Genomic DNA, 23852 nt, shown 5'->3' with positions numbered 1-23852 from the left:
TGTATGCTGTCAAAACTTGTAGAAGGAAATTGTCCTTTATAAAAAAAACACAAAAAACATTGGGGAGCCTTAATCTTCCTCTTCTAGCTTTCTGTCAGAGAAGGTAACCATACGATAATTTTTTCTTTCCTCTGTAACTCCAAAGAACATTTTATCATTGATATGGAGCTAAAGATAAAAAGCAGTTTCATATGAGATGTTTGATTTTTATATAGAGATTTATGGTTTTGTTAGCTTTATAAATTGATTTCAGGAAATAATGAGGTTATTTTCAAATGGTGATACCAGATTAGTACTTTAAATTAACTTTAGTAGATACAGAACACTTTTAAAATAATTTTTAAGTGTCTTCCCCTGGATAAGCAGCATCTTTTTATCTGACACAGTTAATGATTATTTTAGCTTTGTCTCTATACTGGGCAGTATTTGCAAAAACAAAGAATTGGACAAAGGTATGCAGAGGTTTCTAAGATCTTGACTCCTTACACAAAAGCTGACATTTAATTGTTGTTCCTAGTGTCTTTTCATACAATTTACATTGAAATACCTTTTCCGGTGTGCTTCTAGGTAGATGAGACATTATGTATATTGGTTTTTCCCCCCTACATGCACTAATGGTTCTTTACTGTTAACTTATTGCTAGGCCTGTTTCATTCTAACATTTTAGCATTTTTGTTAGATTACATGTTGAAATGCATCACTCAGTCTGTGCTTGAGCTCATTTTATTTTTCTGTTTAATCAATTTAATTTCTTGTTTTACTAACCTCACTGTTTTTTCGGTTTAATATTGGCTGCATGCTAGTTAAATATTTACATTTTATATATATAAAAACCAATCAAGTCTAGCCTGGATTTTGCTCTGATTGTGTTTTCATTTCTAGTGGTGGGGCAGTCTTACACTTACAACTTACTTTGTACCATGAAAGCCTGACACACAAACAAAATAACTAAACACAACATAGATTTTCTTTAAAAAAAAAATAATCTTAAAGTGGTGCTGTCTAGGTGGTGGATATGATTGTATAAGTACCTTGATTTTATGCTTTTTTTAATGTTAGTTTTGAACTTCATAAATGTATTCTTCCCTCTTTACCCCTTCCCGTTTTTCTCCTTTTTAAAACGTTATGTACAAAAGTTGCCCGGCACACCATCAGAAAGGACCTTACCCCCTATATTATTTTCATATGAAATACTAGCCAGCATTTCTTTTTACATTAATGTCCCTTTATTGGGAACATTTACCCCCTATTATTAGCACCTTTTTGCATGCATATATGTAGACTTATCTCTTGCTCATCACCTGTTTAATTGTCACTAGGAAGGGAAGAATATATTATTGGAATATTTTTGGTTTGTCTTTCTGTTCTGTCTGTCAGGATAATATTGGACATCGCTTACTCCAGAAACATGGGTGGAAGCTGGGCCAGGGATTGGGAAAATCTCTTCAGGGTAAGTCTTTTAAATGTACAAAAAAGAAAGAAAGAAAACAGTGTTTCTGATGCAGATCTTGTGCCTGAATATATTTGTTTTCCTTTTTAAAAAACTGTTTTTTTCTTCCCCCTCTTCCTCCCCCCCGGAGTAGTCTGTTTTTCTTATAACAGTATTTTAAGTCACTATTAAGCTAATAATTTGTAAGAGTAAGCTGCTGTGTCATGAATACTTTCTGGTCAAAAATATTGTGTATGGCTCCACCTGTTTTAAGTTTTTTTTGGTGGAAGTAGTCAGTGGAATAAAAGAAATACGTAGTAGCGGGGTATGCTTTGTGTCATTTAGTGATGTTGTATTGTGGCTTCAGTATTTTAAAGAGAACCATTCAATAGCAGGTTTTAATTTTTGTGCTACCCTGTCCCTCCCTCATTCTCCCCGTAGCTGGTTATTGCCTTGGCTCTTTTTCTCTGCAGTCATAGTCTATGTAGTAGTAGAGAGAAAATTAACCCATTTTATCTATACTAATAAAAAGGTAATATGCAAATTGGTCAGGATGCCCTCACAGTAACTACTGAACAGCAGGCTATGTGGGGCAACCAGGCCGGCAGGGGGGTTAGTGAAGGATGAAAAAATGACTGAATAGCCCACTGCATGGGGGCGATCAGGCCGGCAGGGGAGGGGGGCAGTGAGGGGTGACCAGGTTGGCAGGCAGATGTGGTTAGGGGTGATCAGGCTATCAGGGGGTCAGTTAGGGGTGATCAGGCAGGCAGGCAGGTGAGCAGTTAGGAGCCAGCAGTCCTGGATTGTGAGAGGGATGTTCGACCGGCAGTTTAGGCCCGACCCCTGGCATCGGGCCTAAACCAGCAGTTGGACATACCCCGAGGAGTCCCGGATTGAAGAGGGTGCAGGCGGGCTGAGGGGCCCCCCCTACCCCCCACCCCTGTGCACAGATTTCGTGCACTGGGCCTCTAGTATGAAACATAAATGGAAATAGAGGTTTCCTATGGTTCTCTGAGCAGAGAGGCCATTTCTCAGGTTCCGATCAGACTGTAGAAAATGTATGGCTTAAAGTTTCCATTGCATTTATTTTTTATTTTTTTAAAAATATATTTTATTGACTTTTACAGAGAGGAAGGGAGAGAGATAGAGAGTTAGAAACATCGATGAGAGAGAAACATCGATCAGCTGCCTCCTGCACATCCCCCACTGGGGAAGTGCCTGCAACCCAGGTACATGCCCTTGACCGGAATCGAATCTGGGACCCTTCAGTCTGCAGGCCGACGCTCTATCCACTGAACCAAACCGGTTTTGGTTTATTTTTTATTTTAACTATGCTAATCATTTGGATAAAAACAAAGTACTTAATATTTCTACTTCTGAGCTTTTGCTAGTTGGAAACCAGCCAACTTCATATACCTTTTTTTTTGCTCTCTGACATTCAAGAGCTATTGTTTATTCTTTGTTTTTGTTTTATTGTTTGCACATGTGAACAATACCTCAGAAATGATGGGCAATCATTGTACTTCTATATCTGAAAGGGATCTTTGGGGAGAGGTGTGCTACTGTTGACAATTTTTTTGCATTTTGGAAATGGATTTCCGTAATTTGAATGGGAAGTCTTAATGAACGTACGTGTGTGTTTGTGTGTGTGTGTGTGTGTGTGTGTGTGTGTAGTAGCTGTTACCAAATATAAGATGATTACATTTGGCAAAGAGTAGGTATGGCTGGCTGGATCAGAGAATGCCCATGGGACAGTGGTTTTTTATACTTTTTTTTTTTTTTAGCAATAATCTCCAAAATTTGTTTAAATGTTGAACCTTAATATATAAAGGGGAGGAGGAGAAACTACAGTTGTTTTGGTTGAAGTAAAGTTCTAGGTTGCCAGGACTAGTTTGGAAACCATAACTAGAGGGCAGTAATGGGAAATTTGTTCAAATAGACACAAATCTGGTACTGGTTGAGTGTTTACTATGTGCTAAGCACTTAACAGATACCTCATTTAATTCTTAAAACAAGTCTGTGAGATAATTACTGTTGTTCCCATTTTGCAGAACAAGAAACTGAGGTTTAGAGTTGCCAAAGAATAAGCAATCAGTAAATGACAATATCAGAATTCAAATTTTGGTCTTTCTGACTCCATAACTCACACTGTTAACTAGTACACTGAATGTAAAAGCCTTTAAGGCCTCTCCAATTTGGAACTTTATTTTGTAAGCCAAGGGCAATTTTTAAAAAATATATATCTTTATTGATTTCAGAGAGGAAGGGAGAGAGATAGAAATATCAAAGACGAGAGAGAATCATTGATCGGCTGCCTCCTGCATGTCCCCTACTGGGGATTGATTGAGTCCTGAACCCAGGCATATGCCCTGACTAGGAATTGAACCGTGACTTCCTGGTTCATAGGCTGGCGCTCAACCACTGAACCACCACATCTGGGCAAGAGAAATTTTTGATCAGAGGAAAGGTATAGACTTTATAGCAAGAAATTTTAAAGATAATGTAATCAAGGTTTATTTTACAGATGAAGTAATTTAGGTTTAAGGTTTCAAAACATGTTAGAGATAGTGCTGAAACCAATTCCAAGTTTTCTGATATTTGAGCTGTTCTTTCAATTATACTAACCAGAACATTTGTGTTATAAGTTAAATACTAATCTGGTCAAAGTATGCAAATGGAAGATGAAAATGGAAAACTATTTAGAATATTGTTTGGGTTTGAGTTAAGGGTCTAAGATATAGTGATAGCAATGGAAATGGAAAGAGAGGTATAAATATAAAGGATAATAACACAAATCAACTAAGAAGCACAGCATACAGTCAATTTATATATGTCTAATTAGCAAAACCTTGTTCCCTGGGTTTAGTGTAAATCTTTTTTTTTAATCCTCACCCAAGGACATTTTTTCCATTGATTTTTTTAGAGAGAGTGGAAAGGAGGGAGGGAGAGAGAGAGAGAGAAAGAGAAGCATCAATGTGTGTGAGAGAGAGAGAGAGAGTGTAATCAATTGGTGGCCTCGGGAATCAAACCCTCAATCCTTCATTGCATAGGCCAACGCTCTAACCATTTATCCACACAGGTCAGGGCTAGTGTTAATCCTTTGTAATAAGGATTTATTAAATATTTACAGAGTGTTCATGGATTACCTAACTTAAAGTCTTCTTTGTGGTGGGTGTTATTCCTATTTTACAGATAAGGAAACTGACAGTCTGAGCAGTACTGAAGACTAGAATAGCCCTGACTGGTTTGGCTCAGTGGATAGAGCGTCGGCCTGCGGACTGAAGGGTCCCAGGTTCGATTCCGGTCAGGGGCATGTACCTTGGTTGCAGCCACATTCCCAGTAGTGGGTGTGCAGGAGGCAGCTGATCGATGTTTCTCTCTCATCGATGTTTCTAACTCTCTATCCTTCTTCCCTCCTCTCTGTAAAAAATCATTAAAATATATATATTTTTAAAAAGAGTAGTATAATTGTGCCAAGCCCTGTGCTATAATTAATATGCTCTAATGGATATAAATTCTGTTTCCTAGAAAGATGTGATAGTGGTGAGAAATGCAGGTACTACAGAACTGAAATATACAGTAGTTAATTCTGGCCCAAAACATTGGAGATAGCTTTGAATATGATATTTTTACCTTAGGGCACTTGAAGCAGTCATTTGTATTCTTCACGATTAATATCAATTTGTATATATTCATTAGCAACTTGAGGCTAGATTGAGCAGTAAGAACCTTGACCTCGCCGAAACCGGTTTGGCTCAGTGGATAGAGCGTTGGCCTGCGGACCGAAAGGTCCCAGGTTCGATTCCGGTCAAGGGCATGTACCTGGGTTGCGGGCACATCCCCGGTAGGAGATGTGCAGGAGGCAGCTGATCGATGTTTCTAACTCTCTATCTCTCTCCCTTCCTCTCTGTAAAAAATCAATAGAATATATTAAAAAAAAAAGAAGAAGAAGAACCTTGCCCTCATTTTTTAGGGATGGTTGGTAATTGGTCTCTAGGGAAAAAGAAAATACTGTAATTTCCTCACTTTACCTTTTTCTTATACTTTAGTAGAGGCCTGGTGCACGGGGTAAGGTCCCTAGGCCTGGCCAGCCATCAGGGTCGATCTGTGGGAAGACCAGCGGGGCAATTGGGGGATCCCCACTTGTACCTGCCTTGGCTGGCTTGGGGCCTGCGGGCTAGGGGCAGCTCCTGCGTTGAGCATCTGCCCCTTGGTGGTCAGTGCACATCATAGTGACCGGTCATTCTGTCGGTTGGTCAATTTGCATATTAGGCTTTTATTATATAGGTTGTTTCTTTCTTGTGGCATTTTTATGCTCTACCTTGTATAATTTATGTTAATGTATCTCTTAACCTTCATTAGACTATAAACTCCTAAATGATAATTTCTATTCATTTACATGTATCTGTTCTTGCTTTTCATGTTTTTTATTCTGCATACATTTATTGAATCCTTAGAATGTGCCAGATCCGTACTAATTCTTAGGAGTTCAAGGATTATTATATAGCCTCTCCCCTCCAAAGGCTCATGTCTAATAGGGAGACAAATGTAACAAATAAATGGAGTGCAGTATAGTTGTGAAGTTAAAGGTACAGTGGGGGCTTCAGAGCAGATTGAACATGTGGAATTTCAATTTATTTCTTGAATGATTTAACAAGTGAAAAAATCACAGAATGTGAGAATAAGGAAGCAAGCAACTGCATCACAACTTTTTTAGTAGATACATGGAATCTCCTCATTCTTCCATATAGAAGCACTGATGTTTTAAAGTAGGATCAAATGTAAACATGAAAAGAACACAAAGTAAAAAGTGTATTTTGTAAGAAATTTATTTTATTAATGAAAAAGGCTAAAAAAATTTTCATTAGAATGGCTACCAAAATATGACAAACAAGTTACATATTTAGAAAAGAGGACAGGGTGTGAAGCAGGACATTTCATTCTATAAAACCTTTACTTTTTAAATTATACTTATACAAATTCTATTCAGTGGTGACATAAATGAGATGTTTAATATGTATATTTCAAATTGATATTTATTAGTAAGCATTAACCTATTTTTAGGGGGGATAGAAATAGAAATAACTTCTTGATAGAATCTGTTCCTTTGGTTTGCATAGTTGTAAGTGTTGAGTTGAATTGAATGGAGATGATTACTCATAAGAAAGTCTGAAGACTGGATTTGATCTTTCTCTGCTATTTGAAACATCTTTTTCCCCATACAAAGATGCATGGGAACATTGTCAATTTTACTCTCTTAGTTCAGGCATACAGTAATTAAAATTTGTAGGCATTTCTTAGGGGCTAGCTAATCTGTTTGAATCCCAGAATTTTTCAAGGTAAGCACCAGAGACTTTAAAGTACAGTTAGAATCTGGAGAAAGACAAGGAGTGATAGAAAATTATTAATATTTTAAGAATACTTTAGAATTTCGGTTCTCTATAAACATTGAGCTCTTTGAAACAAAGAATTAGGTTTGTTTTTTGTTTGTTTGTTTTTTTAAATATATTTTATTGATTTTTTACAGAGAGGAAGGGAGAGAGATATTTAGAAACATCGATGAGAGAGAAACATCGATCAGCTGCCTCCTGCATATCTCCTACTGGGGATGTGCCCGCATCCCAAGTACATCCCCTTGACCGGAATCGAACCTGGGACCCTTCGGTCCGCAAGCCGACGCTCTATCCACTGAGCCAAACCGGTTTTGGGCGAAGAATTAGGTTTTATCCATCATTTACTTCCATCTCCATGGTGGCAGGTATAGAATAAACACTCAATAACTTATAAATCTATTATTCATTTAAATACAAGAGAGCTCTGGCTGGTGTGGCTTAGTTGGTTGGAGCATAGTCCTGTACACAAAAAGGTCATGGGTTCAATTCCCAGTCAGGACAAGTACAGGAGGCAACCAATAGATGTTTCTCACATCAATGTCTGTCTGTCTCTCTCTCTTTCTCTCTTTCCCCATCCCTCTCTCCTCCACCACCACTCCTCCCTCCTCTAAAAGCAATAAAAATTTCTGTATAATAAAAGGGTAATATGCAAATAGACCGAATGGCCAAACAACTGAACATCCAATCAAAGCGTAATATGCTAATGATATACTAAGCCTGCTCAACTGCTCGCTATGACGTGCACTGACCACCAGGGAGCAGTCAACCAGTCACTATCATGTGCACTAACCACCAGGGGACAGATGCTCCAACCAGTAGGTTAGCTTGCTGCTGGGGTTTGGCCAATTAGGACTGAGCGAGATGTGCTGGACACACCCTGGAGCCCTCCCATGGTCCCTCAGCCTGACCTGCACCCTCTTGCATGACCCCTCAGGGGATGTCAGAGAGCCTGTTTCAGCCCAATCCCGCAGGCCACTCCCTTTGGGAGGGCACCAGACGCAGGGCTCATGGCTGGTGAGTGCAGCTGTAGGAGCACAAGTCTCTCCCAATTGGGCGCAAGCCCGCAGCAGGCACAGTGGGGCAGGGATGAGCGGGAACGGCAAGTAGAAGCTGCAGACAGCGGCGTTGGACTGTGGATTTCGGCCTGATCCCTGCAGGCCACCAAGAGGGACCCCACCAGGGCACGAATTCATGCTCCGGGCCTCTAGTAATAATTATAAAATAAAATACAAGAGATTTTCTTTTTAGTTGTGGTAAAAAAATAATGTAAAATTGCCATCTTAACCATATATTTTTGTTTTTTTAAAGACTAGTTTATTGATTTTTAGAGAGGGAGGAAGGGAGAGGGAAAGTAGAAATATCAATGATAAGAGAGAATCATTGATTGGCTGCCTTCTTCACGCCCTGTGTCAGGGATCGAGCCCACAACCCAGGCATGTTCCCTTGACCAATGGAACTGGCAATCTCCTGGTGCATGGATGATGCCCAACTAACTGAGCCACATGGGCCATGGCCATCTTAACCATTTTTTTAAAAATATATTTTTATTGATTTCAGAGAGGAAGGGAGAAAGAGATAGAAATATCATTGATGAAAGAGAATCATTGATCGGCTGTCTCCTGCATGCCCCCTACTGGGGATCGAGCTGGCAACTCCAGGCATGTACCCTTGACCGGAATCAAACCTTGGACCCTTCAGTCCACAGGCTGACATTCTATCCACTGAGCCAAATCAGCTAGCGCCATCTTAACCATTTTTAAATTCACATTGTTGAGCAAAGCCCATCTGTTTTGAATGGCTAGTACAATGTCTTCACCCTTCAAGATGAATGGAACCCTTATTCTGTTGGAACAATAAGGGCTGATTTTAATTGTCTTATAAATGGCTCTTTATTTTTTTTGGTGTTATATTCTACAGTGTACAGGCATTGTGCTGGTTTCTCTTACATAACTCTTTCTGTCATAACCACATGATTTGACCTAGAATATAGCCACATTTATGGCATATTGAGATAACTCATGACAGATTTTTTTTCATTGAACCAATCCTTTGCTATAAATAACCACTGAAGAAAATCTTGTTCTAGTGCAGTGATTCCCAAAGTGGGTGCTACCGCCCCCTGGTGGGCACTGCAGCGATGGGGGGGGGGGCGGTGATGGCCACAGGTGCATTTGTTTTAACTTATTTTGTATTACCTTTCTATTCTGAGTTCAATAAATAGTTTCATAATTTCAAACTTCAATGTTTCTAATTTACACCTTTACTACATTTTACAAAAAAGGTAGAAACATTAATACATATATCTTTCTGTTTAATTGCTATTAAAAATTTTTTTAAAAATTAATTTCCAGAGGGCGCTGAGTAATATTTTTTCTGGAAAGGGGGCGGTAGGCCAAATAAGTTTGGGAACCACTGTTCTAGTGAAAATGATAATGCCACCTTAGTTTTGCAGACTAGTCAATGCATAGAATTTCTAGACTCATGACTTTTTAAGTTCTTTGTGTTTACTAGTTTACTGTTAACTTTCAGTTCTTTTTATTTGATTTTAGTGCTCTAACATTTAAACCTGATATCTTCAGGATATTTAATTAACATTTAACATTATTTTGACCCAGGCAAGGTTGTTGCAAAGAGTGCCAGTTCTTGGGACTACAGTGCAGATATCTTGTCACTAGATAGATTGGGGAATAGGGCATGCTAACTCAGGAATGACATTATCTGTGGCAAGATAGAAAATTGTACTTTATAAAGTGGGTTTATTTTTGTACTTGAATTTCCCTTATAATTCAGCTTTTGTTCTTCCTTAGTGTTTATTAAAATATTTCAAAAGTTAAAAAAGTAAGAATGGGGTCTGATATTATTTTATATCTCATTCTGTTTATAAGGTTCAATCAATAAGACAACCAACAAATATTTATTGAGCTAATAATATATTTTAGTTATATCAGCTATTACTATCATAAGCCATGGATAGAGTAGATCAGACATCATTCTTGCCCTCAGGGTTACTTTGCTTTTTATTTTTATTCCTTTAATTAATTTTAGAGAGAGAAAGGGGGAGAGACACAGATAGAAAGACAGACATCTGTTGTTCCACCTATTTATGCATTCATTAGTTGATTCTTGTATATGCCCTGTCTGGAGATTAAATCCACAACCTTGGCATATAGGGACAACACGCTAACTAACTGAGCTACCTGGCCAGAGCAAGTCTTGTGTTTTTTATTGTTGTTAATCCTCACCCGAGGATATTTTTTTCCATTGATACTTAGAGAGAATGGGAGGGAGAAGCAGAGAGAAAGAGAGAGATAGACAGACATCAATGTGAGAGAGAGACATCCATTGGTTGCCTCCTGCACTCACCTGACCCAGGCTGGGGATTGAACCTGCAACCCACCAGGTATATGCCCTTGCCCAAGAATCAAACCCAAGACCCTGCAGTGCTCGGGCAGATACTATAACCACGGAACCACACAGGCCAGGACCAAGTCTTTTTTTTTTTTAATATATTGTATTGATTTTTTACAGAGAGGAAGGGAGAGGGATAGAGAGTTAGAAACATCGATGAGAGAGAACATCGATCAGCTGCCTCCTGCACATCTCCCACTGGAGATGTGCCTGCAACCCAGGTACATGCCCTTGACCGGAATCGAACCTGGGACCTTTCAGTCCGCAGACTGATGCTCTATCCACTGAGCCAAACCGGTTTTGGCCCAAGTCTTATTTTTTAATTACTGTAAACCTTTGAAGATTTCTTAAGGCTAGAGACCATGTGTAGATCACTAATCAGTTGTGAAAGTATTCTTATGTTATTATTTATTAATTATTGTATTATTTTCCATATGAACAACTGTAAAGCTACTTTTGCCCCACTGTGTATTTATACCTGAATGAGTTTGAGACCCATTATGAACATGTTCGTTCTCTTGAGTCAACAAATATTTTTTAATTAAATGCCCCTCTATCCTAGATACTGTGTCAGTTATTTAGGATATAAACATAAGTAAAACAGAAAGCATAAAAGTGTTTAACCAAGGACCTAACATTGTTTTTCCCTCTCCCCTAAGTCTCATGTTTTGGATTATTTACTCTGAAAGTTTATTTACTAAATTGATTTTTCCATTTAAAAAATAAATTGATCTTAGCATAATGGTTAGCATGAGACAGCCTTCAGTGAGGTGATACAATTTTTCACCAAAACAGTCCTAACTGGAGTAAAAATATATTTCCTTTAGGTGGTTTTTATTTTTTTAATTGAAAGTGCTCCTAAATTCCCTTTATTACCTCTCCCAAGGTTTGACTATCTTATGTCATCCCTGGGTGAGATATCCTTTCCTGGTTTAACATTCTGGTTCCATAATACTAAAGTCTTTTTGCCCCTTCTCTGTCCCTGTTCATTGACATATGATTAAACTTGAGCTACCCTATCCTAGAAAGCAGCTCTGATACTTTGGAAAGATGAGAGGATGGAGATTCCTGCAGGTCATAGTTAAACTGTGCCCTTAGAAAACATCTATATTTGCCCAGCCGGCGTTGCTCAGTGGTTGAGCATCAACCCATGAATTCTATCTCTATCTCCCTTTCCCTTTCTCTCTCTGAAATCAATTTAAAAAAAAGAAAGAAAGAAAGAAAACATCTGTATTTGAAAATCAAATTAATCTAGTTGTTGTATAGATCACTAAATAGACTATGGCAAGAATATAATTAGTTTTTTAGTACTGGAAAATTTGAATTCTGTTTTGAGTTGGAAGTCTCTTTTTTCTTCCCCCCCCCCCTTTTTTTAAGTAGGGAATAATTAATGTGCCTGGTATTTTCAGTTAATATTTATTGAGAGGTAGCATATATTATGTTACAGTTATCTCAGTGATGCTAAAAGTAATCATTGTTTTTATGCTATGAAGACTATCAGTTTCAAGAGAAGTTTGCAAAAGTGAAGCTTTGTTTTGGACATAGATGTACCCATTTTTACTCAGTGTTTCTCAAAATTGTATGTAATCACTTTTAATAAATGAAATTATATTTAAATGCACTAACATATAGCTTACTATAGAGACCTATTTTGGATAGTTTTGCAAGTCAGAGAATAGTCATCCTAGTTTTGTGTTACTCTTCATTTTCACATATGTATTTAAGTCGCTTAAAGTAAGAAAAAAATAGATTTAAAGATGTTAGCTCAGTTTTACCAATTTAATGGCCTTTTAGAAGATTTACTTTATTTGGTTGCTTTTATACTTTTGCTTTATTAGGATTAGATTTTAAAAACAATTTTAAACATCTTTAAAGGACAATTTCAGACATTTTTAAGCCTTCGAGTCATATATGCATTGGCTCCACAAATGTTCTGTGTCTCTCTCCCACTCCTCATGCCAGAAGTTTAAAGTGGTAATATTAAATATTTGTAATAAATATTTGTTGTTGAATGAATCTTAGTAAGTGGAAAGGCAGTAGAGATAAATTACGTTCTTACATCTGTTGACTATCCAACCAGTTTTTAATCACTTTGGAAGCTTCATTTCTAATTTATTTCTATAGGAAGCCATGTGCCTTCAGTATAGTGATTACCAGATTTTGGTTGTCCTTTAATATGTTTTTCCCAGTTGTTCTATTCCTGGATTTTGTCTCTTTAAGAGTCGTGTTTCTCAAAAAAAAAAAAAAAATAGTATTTCTCTACATCCCAGGTCTTTGGGGCCAATTTTGAAGATTGGTATGTCTTTAACTTTTAAAATCAAAACTAATTCATGAGGGATGGTTCTCAGAAACAGAGGGCAATTGGAGGATTTTTATTTCTGGCCTTACTCTCCAGCTATAAATCATATACCGTTATATTGTAGCAAGAGATACATATATGAACATTTAGCATTTTTGTCATTGTAGAAGTAAAACTGCCTTTTAAAATATAGAAAGTACAATTCTAGTTGGTCAGTAAAACATGATTTAAAGTTTTTTCTCTTCAAAAAATTTTATTGAGATACAACATTATATTAGTTCTAGGTGTACAATATAATTTTATATATGTATATGTATTTAAAGTTTTTATTTAAAAATATGAGTATCAGTTTTTCCCTCATTGCGTGAATTCAGTATTGGCACATTCTAGATTTGATATGCTTTCTTTTTTTCTTTCCCCTCTCTAGTTGGCCAGATCAAAGTCATAGCATCTATAGATCTTTGGCTGAGGAAGACAATTTCTTTGTAGGAAAGTATTTAGTATTTTGATTGAAGTTCCCTTCTTTGGAATGAAATAAGCAAAATGTTCTTAATGATTTTAAGAAATATTTGCCCCCTTCAAAAGAAACCAAGAAATAGGGAACCTGGATAGAGAGTTCAATTTATTTTTAAAAGAAGTTGAATTTTCTAGAGAATATCATATTAGCAAACATTCCGTTGCTACCTACCTTTTGAAATTCATCACTGAGTTGTTATTCATGTGTTCCATCGTGGTGTTCTTTATGATAGGATTTATCATTGATCACAAATGAATAAAATGAGGGGATTTTTTTTTTAATGCTGTAACTTCTTCCTGTATGTCTGGAACCTCTTAATGGAAAGAAATTACTACTTGGCCTGGGCAGTAATGTCACTTTAAGATTGTTTTTAAAGCCAACCTTTTTCTTTTCTGTGAGTCACTTCTGAGTGGACTAACTGAAATTTGATAGCCCTTTTGATGCCACTTTTCTCTGGAGTTCCTTGTCTCATTCAAAGCTTGACTTTGTTGTATGCAGAAAGATGTTGGCAGGCCTGGGAAGAAGACTTCATTAAAAGACAACAAATTCCCGGGTTTCGGCACCAAAAAGAAAAAAAAAGACAACAAATTCTAAGGAAAACTAATTCAAGAGTTTTACTCATTCATAGCAGAACTCAAATGCACATAGTTTTCTAGGCACTGAAGATCTAAGGTTATTTTCCAGAACTTTTACTCATATCTATATATGTATCTATATCTATAGATATCTAGATATAGATATAGATATAGATATAGATATAGATATTTTTTTAGGAAGGTCTTGATGACTCCCCTCCTGCCCCTCAAATCCTCTTAGCTTTCTTTTAGTGAAGCAGATGACTTCATCACTGTCCAGCTGATCTTTGATATTACTTCTTTAAAGAAAAGTCCCGCCTTGGGCCCTGAATACTGATTTAGCAAAATGAGTAGTTAAATGAGAAATTGGAAGCTAGAGCTAGTTCTCTCACTTTGAAAGAACACCTTCTCGCAGCCCCTGCATAATTAAAGAGGAGGTTGTTTATCTTCTCAAGTAGCAGCACAAAAATCTCACACCCTGGTCCAGTATGAAAATAACTGCTGTAGCACAAAGTGCCCTTCCTCTGTCCCCAGCTGAAATTGGGGGAGGGACAAAGCCCAATTGTTACGTTACCCCCTCCCATCTGCCTGCTAGAAGGCCTGTTTCCCACCCTAATTGGTTTCTGCCTAACAAATGGTGTTTCTTTTTTACAGCATTATGATCCTGGACTTGTTGTGGTGATGGTAAACTTAGCAGTGGTAATTTTTTATTTTCAGACTGAATACTCCTTTTGTCATCAGTGCACCAATATGTTAGGCTTACTTTCTCTGTTGTAGCCTTCATCCTTCTGCTTGGTCTTTTTCATTTTCCTTTCCTTTCCTTATGCAACTTGTCTGATCCTCGTTCATTAAAGGGTAATGTTAAGAAGGGATGTATCTGTTTGTGTTAGAAGTGAAAAAAAATCAGTTAAAACATTAAATTTTAATACTGTCAAAAACTTGATTTCCCCACAATGTAATGGGCACTAGCACTTGCTACTGCAATTTATAAATAAATTAAAACAAACTTTGACTGCCTTAGAAGGCAAAAGTACTAATGCAGAGTTTATAACAGGGGTTTACAGAGGTAATGAATTTATACTACCAAAACTTCCTTGATTCTTGCATGACAAATTCTGACGGACAAAAAAAAGATACCAAAACAACAAAAAAGTAAATTCCTTTGTTATTTATTTTTTCAATTCTTTCATTGGACCATTTGTTTTTACCAGTAAATCCCTGATTGAGACGTTATGAAAGTGATATTGCACCTAGGAAGTCATTTTTATAACCTGTCTTAATTTGGTCCTTTTGCTAAAGATTGCAGTCACTGCTTATTTATTATACCATTGGGCATAAGGTAGTAACGCATTTTCATTTTGTTTAACTGGCAGTCTTTGATAGTATCTAAAAGAAGGCTGTATTTTAGAACTTTTTTTCTGGCATTAGAGGCTCTTTATTTACTTAAACTTTTTTTCACTATAATAAATTATTCCTAATTATCTCCTTATTGTTTAAAACATAGTGGGATATTGGTGATAAGTAAACTTCTGAATTTGTTTTTATTATTTTTTTTAATAAAAACTAATCCCACAGTTATAGAGCAACTAGGTGCAAGTGGTTGCTGGTCCCTTTGAAAACAGTTTCTTCTTTTTTGTCCAGGACCAAGCCTAGTCATAATCATGGCATCTGTTACTATTTTTTTAATTTGATTTTGGTAATACCTCAAATTTAGCCTGACAAAACTTAACTTTTAGCCCAAAGGTATAATATACATGTGTGTATAACAAAAACAAAAAAAAACAAAACAAAAAACAATTGTTTACACCAGGCTGAGTGAAATGATGAGGGAAGTAAACATTGTGTTTTTTCACTAAAGGTGTACAACGGATAAGGTAAGTCCTCTTATCAGTGGGCTTACATCACAATAAACAGCGCAAGTTGTGATGTAAAACAGCTGTGGTAGTAAAGTGCTTGTCTGCCCCATTTTGCTTTGTTTGGCTGGTTATGAGTGGATTAAATATACATTTTTAAAAAATCTTCAGCATAGATCGACTAGATTAAAGTCAATTTTCTTCGCAACTAGTCCTTTTCACAGCTTACTGATGACCACAGGCAGTGTTAAATCCACTTTGGAAAATGGGACCTCAGCTCACCAGTTCAAAAGAAACACTGTTCTTTGTTTCTATTTAAATTTTTCATAGCCCCACTGAACTGTACACCATCTTTTGAAAACAAAACAAAAAATATTAAACATACTGAGTTGCAATTACAGTTTTCCTGAATCATGTTTGAAACTGCTTTTTTGATTTAAGCATGTCAGTTGAAATATTTATTACCAGTTTTAAAAGTGTGTATGGGAGGATGTCAGTGAACAGTAAGAGTGAAGTGATTCTTGATGAAAAGTTATTTTAAACCTCCTGGGGCCATTGCTTAGAAATGCTTTGCATTACATAATTTTGTCATACTAATCTGGAATTGTTCTCACTGGACGGACAATTAAGGTGGTTAATTGGGCTTAAACTGGGAGAGGTAGGTTTGGTTGTAAGCTGTGAGAATGGCTTGTGTTTGGTTCACTGTAGCTTTCTGGTCTCTGCACTCCAAGGCAAGATCTCTAACCACCCAACCCAATGTGTAAAGTGAGCTTTTGGCTTGGCTTAGCTTTGCATCTTACCGTGGTTATGTGTTCCTGTTACAGGGAGAACAGATCCCATTCCAATTGTTTTCAAGTATGATGTCATGGGCATGGGTCGCATGGAAATGGAGGTAAACTGATCTCATAAGCTCACTTGTTTTATAGAATATTTAAAATTGATAATTCCAAATTCAGATGCCAGTGCAAGAATACATTTATTAGATCGAATGTAGTTTTAATATTTTTCTTCAGAAACTTAAAATTATATTTTACATTTTTACTTAGTACTGCCATTGAGGTAGGTAGGTAAGTGGCAAATAAAAACTGTTATAATTGAGGCATAAAGAAATTCAGTGGTTTGCCCAGGGTTATGCCACAGACCCTGGTACTCATTTCAATAGGCAGTGTTGCTTAACTCTTAAAATATTTGCTATGGTAGAAGATTTGTCCTTATAGAGATGTGTATAGCTGTAATCTATGGGATCTTCATTGGCTAAAATATTTTCTCCATTTACTCCTAATTCTTTGACATAGACCACTGAATTAAAGTCTGTTATCATTAAAAAAAAAAAATGTGCCTGTTGGGAACCACCAGCATGAAAGGTTTAATGAAATTTTCTGCATGCTATTTTCTCTGTAGGTGACAATAAAACAAGAGGTTACTGAGCAAAATACAGAGCTTTTTATTTTCATCCAGTACTGTAGTTTGTGCAAATGACTTTTTAAATTGCTAATTGGGAATACTTTAGGAATTAAGGCTAATTATATCTTATTTTATTAAGCTCGATTATGCCGAAGATGCTACCGAACGGCGCCGTGTCCTAGAAGTGGAAAAAGAAGACACGGAAGAATTAAGACAGAAGTACAAGGTACTTAAATGAAGCTTTTCTTGCATTTGGGGTATTCACACTGAAAGATATTTTCAGTGAAAAGGATCTCTGTTAACAGCATTTCTTTGACATTTGGTGGTGATTAGTAGTAATCTCAAGTTTTTAAACTTTCCTATTTATTGTCTTTGTAAAAACTAGAGTTATTAATACCCACTTCATGTGTTTGTTGGGAAGATTGATTGCATCTGTGTTTGAAAACACAGTGCTTCTTAATAGCAGTAAAAATTATTAACTTAAGAGTCTTTGGAGAGGGGGGAGTCCTTTGAGAGCTTGATACCTTTTGATAAACCTTTTCTTTTCCTTTTTTTGAGCCTTTTCTTTTTTAATGGGTGAGATGTTTTAAGAGTAGCAAACAGATTGAGAACTTCATTCAGTATTTTTCTTTTTAAGGGACTAACTTACACGAAAACTGCACCTTAGAACATGTTATAATTTAGCCTTCAAAAAGACTGACCAGGAAACATGTTTTTCAAGATGTTCTAGTATGCCCAATCTCTACCATAAAATAGGTAAATTTGTAAATAAGAAGCAGGTTTAGCTAAGGTTATCATATAAAAACTGGTTTGGTGCCCGGCTAGATTGAGGATTGACCTATGAACCAGGAGACCATGGTTTGATTCCCAGTCAGAGCACTTGCCTGGGTTGTGGGCTAGGTCCCCAGTAGGGGACATGCAGAAGACAGCCAATCAATGATTCTCTCTCTTCATCCATGTTTGTCTCTTTTGTCTCTCCCCCTCCCTTCCACTCTTTCTTTAAACACACACACACACACACACACACACACACACACACACACACAATGGAGCCCTAGCTGGTTTGGCTCAGTGGATAGAAAGTCGGCCTGCAGACTTAAGGGTCCCAGGTTCAATTCCAGTCAGGGGCACATGCCTGAGTTGCGGGCTGCATGCAGAAGGCAGACGATCAATGGTTCTCTCTCATCATTGATGTTTCTATCTCTCTCTCCCTTCCTCTCCGAAATCAATAAAGGTATATTTAAAAAAACAACAACAACTGCCCTAACTGGTTTGGCTCAGTGGATAGAGCATCAGCCTGCGGACTCAAGGGTCCCAGGTTCGATTCCAGTCAAGGGCATGTACCTTGGTTGTCGGCATATCCTCAGTGGGGAGTGTGCAGGAGGCAGCTGATCAATGTTTCTCTCTCATCGATGTTCCTAACTCTCTATCCCTCTCCCTTCCTCTCTGTAAAAAAATCAATAAAAAATATACTTTAAAAAAAACCAACAATGGAAAAATATCCTCGTGTGAGGTGTGTGTGTGTGTGTAAGGTAAATCCTCACCCAAGGATCTGTTTTTATTGATTTTAGGAAGAGAAGAAGTGAGCGGGAGGGAGAAAGAGACAGTTGCCTCCCATACACACCCCAACCTGGGATCGAACCCAAAACCTGGATATGTGCCCCAACCAGGAATTGAACCCATGACCTTTTGGTGTACAAACTGACACTGCAACCAACTGAGCTAAACTGGCCAGGGCTCTGAGAGTAGTTTTGATTCTCTCTGCCAAGACTCAGATCCTGGGACCTCTCCAGCCCTCTTGTAGGTTCTTTTGCTTATTACATGAGACTTCTCATGTTTAGCTCCCCCACCTTACTAAGACCTTAGTGCCACTGTCAGCCATTGTCCTAAGGAGAGCCCTTGGCTATCACAGCTCTGATTTCAGCTTAAGGTCATAGTTGACTTTTTTGTTTTGTTTTGTTGTTTTTCTTCTTCCATTGCCCTTCTTGGGGATTTACTTTCCTGTGTTTTCTTCAATGCAATAAAAATGGTTTGTTATATCTGATTCGTTGATTTTTAGTTTTTGAAATATATTTTTATTGATTTCAGAGAGGAAGGGAGAGGGAGAGAGAGATCGAAACATCAATGATGCAAGAGAATCGTTGATTGGCTGCCTCCTACTGGGGATCGAGCCCACAACCCAGGCATGTGCCCTTGACCTGAATCGAACCTGGGAACCTTCTGTCCTCAGGCTGACGCTCTATCCACTGAGCCAAACTGGCTAGAGCTATTGGTTGGTTTTTTTAAGCCAGGGCTAAGAATCGGGGATGCCACAGTAAACTCATTTGAACGTTTGTTTATTTGAAGACAACTGTTAGTACAACCACACACAAATTACCCCACTAAATTTATGGAAAACCCTTTTTTTCTCTTCAGGTAAGACTAATACTTTACAACATTCACTTTAAAATTCTACCAAGTTCAATTTTTGTTTATATTTTGTGGTTCTTACAGGATTATGTTGACAAAGAGAAGGCAATTGCTAAAGCGTTGGAAGACCTCAGAGCCAACTTTTACTGTGAACTCTGTGATAAGCAATATCAGAAACATCAGGAGTTTGACAACCATATCAATTCCTATGATCATGCACACAAGCAGGTGAGGAATAGTTATTTGCTAACAAAAGAAAAAGATACTTTATTGTTAAAACAATTGAATTTTGAGTGGACCCAAAAAACTTGGAGACTATGGTTTCTTGTATCTGCCAGTTTTTACATGAAGTCATCTGACTTTTTTTTCCATGACAGAAGTCCTGACGTAGACATCCCCCTTCCAACTTATGTAGAGTGAAGAATTGTGAACTTCATAAATCTTGCATAAAATTTTTGGTTTGAGTGGTTTCTAAATTTGTATTTGATTTGGTAATTCAACTAAGGATTGCTGGGAGCTTTTCTTTCCCCCACTTTATGAATTTGTGAAACTTTGAACAGTTATCCCAGGCTGGTTATTTCATCTTCTGTATAGAAGAGTTCTTGCTTTATTAGGTACTCTTTCCTATCAGTAAGTCATTTTGTTATACTCTTGGAAGGTAGATAAATCTTGAGAAGGAAAATAATATTAGATGCTATCTTTAACAAAAAACTGATGCTGCTCCTAGGCGGTTTGGCTCAGTGGATAGAGCGTCGGCCCTCGGACTGAAAGATCATGGGTTTGATTCTGTTCAAGGGCCACACGTACCTCGTGTGGGCCCTGGTCTGGGCCTCTGCAGGAGGCAACCAGTTGATGTGTTTCTCTCTCTCTCTGTCTCTCCCACTTCTTGCCAAACTCTAAAAGTCAATGGAAAAATAACCTTGGGTGAGGATTAACCAAAAAACAAACGAAACAAAAAAACTGATGCTACATGTTGAAAAGCTTGTTGAGAAATGAATTTCACTTTCTTTGCAATCTTTTTTAAAAAATTTATTTAGGGGGGGGGGAAACAGTACCTAATGAATTACTGGCATAAAGAAGGCAGCAATACTCCCGGGGGATTTTAGAAGGAGGAAATTAATCTTTATATCTACAGCACAGTTCTGGCTTATTAAAGAATTGTGAGCCATTTGATCTTGGGTGACTTTAGCGTAACTTTTTCAGTTTGGGGGGGTACATAGTTGTATTTGTTAAGTTTGTAAGATTCATGGGCTTTACTGGAATGCTCTTGTTAGCTGAACCTGTTAAACCAACATTTTTTTAACCTTTGCTGTATTTTTCAACCAACCAAAGATTTCAGAGCACAGGTAAAAGGCAGGCTTTGACTAAGCTTTACTTTTACTACCACAGGGATACTTTTCAAGCTGGTTGAAGTATTATACTTCATGCAACAATCTCTCCCACATTTAACCACACCTAACTAATTTAAGATTCTTTTACTGATAGACTTTTATTTAAGACAGATTTTCAACATTTTATACACGTTTGGACATTATTTTAATATATTGTTAGCTCTACCTGATTTGAAGAAGAGAAATTGAAAGAGCATAGACAGGATGGGGTAAAAGTGGGTTTATAATTGTGAGTGTGCAAAACACAGAATTCATTATTTTTAAATACATATATATATGTTATTGATTTCAGAAAGGAAGGGAGAGAGAGATAGAAACATCAATGATGAGAATCATTAATTGGCTGCCACCTGCATGCCCCCCACTGGGGATCAAGCGCACAACCTAGGCATGTGCCATTGGCCAGAATCAAACCTGGGACACTTCAGTCTTCAGGCTGACGCTCCATCCATTGAGCCAAACCAGCTAGAGCCAGAATTTATTCTTGTGTTATTATTTATTAACTAGAGGCCTGGTGCACAAAAATTTGTGCACTTGGTGGGTGTGGGGCTCCTGCATTGAGCGTCTGCCTCCTGGTGGTCAGTGTGTGTCATAGTAACCAGTCATTCCCAGTTGTTTTGCTGTTAGGGTCAGTTTGCATATTACCCTTTTATTATATAGGATAGAGGCCTGGTGCATGGGTCGGGGCTGGCTGGTTTGCCCTGAAGGGTGTCCCGGATCAGGGTGGGGGTCCCACTGGGGTGCCTGGCCAGCTTGGGTGAGGGGCTGATGGACATTTTCACGCTGGCCACACCCCCCCACAACCCAAGCTCCCAGCCTCTCCTTTATTTTCTTTTTTCTTTTTTTCTGGGATTTATTTATCTTTTATAATTGAAACTTTGTAGCCTTGAGCGGAGCTCAGTGCCGGCCAGGGCAGGCAGAAAACTTGGCTCCTTCCATCAATGGGGGCAACCCATGCCTGCTGTTTGCTCCAGCTCCGTGCCCATCGCCATCTTTATGACTGAGTGACAGAGTGATGGTTAATTTGCATATTACTCTTTTATTAGATGGGATTATTATTTCCCATATGAACAACTGTAAACCTGCTTTTACTCCACCCTGTGTATGGACAAGATATATTAGCAGTTGCCTTACTCCTTTAAAGAATGATCTGCCAAGCCGAAGCCAGTTTGGCTCAGTGGATAGAGCGTCAGCCTGGGGACCGGAAGGTCCCAGGTTCGATTCCGGTCAAGGGCATGTACCTGGGTTGCGGGCACATCCCCAGTAGGAGATGTGCTGGAGGCAGCTGATCGATGTTTCTCTCTCATCGATGTTTCTAACTATCTCTCTCCCTTCCTCTCTGTAAAAAATCAATAAAATATATTTAAAAAAAAAAAAAAGAATGATCTGCCAAGAAAGAAGAATGCAACAGTGAATAATACTTAGTAACTTTTGCAGCTTTTCAGTGTATATATAATTCAAACTTTGGGGTTATTTTTTATGGATTTAAGAAAGACATTTTATGCCTAATTATATATTTACCTTTTTGGGCTCTTGAGAATTTCTTCAATTAAGTAGTCTCTGTGATTAGTCAAAAACATTCCAGAAGAAACGTTAGGGACCAAGTGGACATTTAGAAAAGTTACATTTTAATTGATGAGAAGTCTCTTGAGTAAAGTTTTAATTATAAAAGAAAAAACCAGGAAAAATGTAATTCAAATTTGAATAATGCGTACACTTGCCTTTCAAGGGGGAAATCCATCAAAGCAAAAGCTAAACAAATGAATTTACTATTAAATGTAGAACTAATAAAATTCACATTGACAACATTAATATGATGGATGATAATGTTTTAGTGGTATTTCTTTCAACTTGAGAGAAGTAGAGATTGCTACAGTTCTGGTTCATTTGAATTTGACCTGTTTATTCTCCTGTGCACTTTGGTTTGACTCAGTTCTCTCACCACTTTTCCTATTGCAGTGGGAGATTTTGTCCCCCAGGGGATACTTGGCAATGTCTGGAGACATTCTTTATTATCACAACTGGGGGAACAGGGTTACTGTCATCTAGTGGTGGAGGCCAAGGGTGCTGTTAAACATCCTACAATGCACAAAAAAGTTCCTTGCAACCAAGAATTACCTGGCCCAAAATGTCAATCAGCAGTGTTCAGGTTGAGAAACCTATTCTATTAGGGAGACTAAAAACTTTCAAATATATATGGTTTTGTGATATCACTTGGCCTTTGCTTGGTACAAACAAATCTCTATCATTTTAACTCCCCAGTTGTCAATATTTATAAAGTGCTCATTTAGATTGTCTCAAATACTCATTTATTACTTTTTTCTATATCATCAAAATGAAAATACAAAATTAAGGATTTCTTATAGAGAATTTATGGACTACCTTATCCATTAGTATAGAGTACTAGAAGCTCAGTGCACGAAATTCCTGTACAGGTAGGGTACCTAGAGGCTGCCTGGTGGTCAGTGCACATCATAGCACGCGATCAAACTCCTGGTTGGTAGAACTCCTGAGGGGACACTTCGCATGTTAGGCTTTTATATATATAGACTAGAGGCCCAGTGCACAAAAATTTGTGCATTTGGGGGGAGTCCCTTAGCCTGGCCTGTGCCCTCTTGCAGTCTGGGACCCCTCAGGGGATGACCACCTGCTGGCTTAGGCCCGCTCCCAGGGGGATTGGGCTTAAGCTGGCAGTCAGACATCCCTCTGGCAGCCTGGGAGCCCTCAGGGGATGTCCACTTGGCAGCAGGGAGCAGGCCTAAGCTGCATTCGGACATCCTTAGTGCTGCTGAGGAGGCGGGAGAGGCTCCTGCCACCACCACTGTACTGGCAGCTGTTAGCCTGGCTTGTGGCTGAGTAGAGCTCCCCCTGTGGGAGCACACTGACCACCATGGGGCAGCTCCTGCATTGAACGTCTGCCCCCTGGTGGTCAGTGTGTGTCATAGTGACCAGTCATTCCCAGTCATTCTGCTGTTAGGGTCAATTTGCATATTACCCTTTTATTATATAGGAGTGCCTGGCCAGCCTGGTGAGGGGCTGATGGCTGTTTGCAGGCTAGTCACAGCCCCATCAGGGTGGGAGTCCACCCCTGGGATATATGGCCATCCTGGGTGAGGGGCTGATGGCTGTTTGCAGGCTGGGCACAGCCCCCTCCGGGGGGGGGGGGGCCGCTGC

At 38.3% G+C, this 23852-nt stretch overlaps 1 protein-coding gene across 9 annotated transcripts in view; it reads left to right on the top strand.

Annotated features, from left to right (window-relative positions):
* GPATCH8 (G-patch domain containing 8) overlaps window positions 1-23852 on the top strand; it is a 77101-nt gene that overhangs the window by 29817 nt on the left and 23432 nt on the right. For 4 of the 9 annotated variants that reach the window (XM_006776871.2, XM_015572521.1, XM_015572522.1 and 1 more), the window contains 5 exons: window positions 1378-1450; window positions 14276-14320; window positions 16299-16366; window positions 17018-17104; window positions 19372-19515. In XM_006776871.2, coding sequence (XP_006776934.1) covers window positions 16340-16366; window positions 17018-17104; window positions 19372-19515 — 258 coding nt within the window. In that variant the 5' untranslated portion in view covers window positions 1378-1450; window positions 14276-14320; window positions 16299-16339. Of the gene's footprint in view, window positions 1-1377; window positions 1451-14275; window positions 14321-14343; window positions 15496-16298; window positions 16367-17017; window positions 17105-19371; window positions 19516-23852 lie in introns of those variants that run through there. The other 5 variants (XM_006776869.2, XM_006776868.2, XM_015572524.1 and 2 more) reach the window with 4 other exon arrangements.

The sequence above is a fragment of the Myotis davidii genome, unplaced genomic scaffold (genome assembly GCF_000327345.1).
Source record: "Myotis davidii unplaced genomic scaffold, ASM32734v1 scaffold109, whole genome shotgun sequence".
NCBI lineage: Eukaryota > Metazoa > Chordata > Mammalia > Chiroptera > Vespertilionidae > Myotis > Myotis davidii.
Note: the sequence above shows the minus strand (reverse complement) of the source record. Positions and strands in the feature narration are given on the sequence as shown.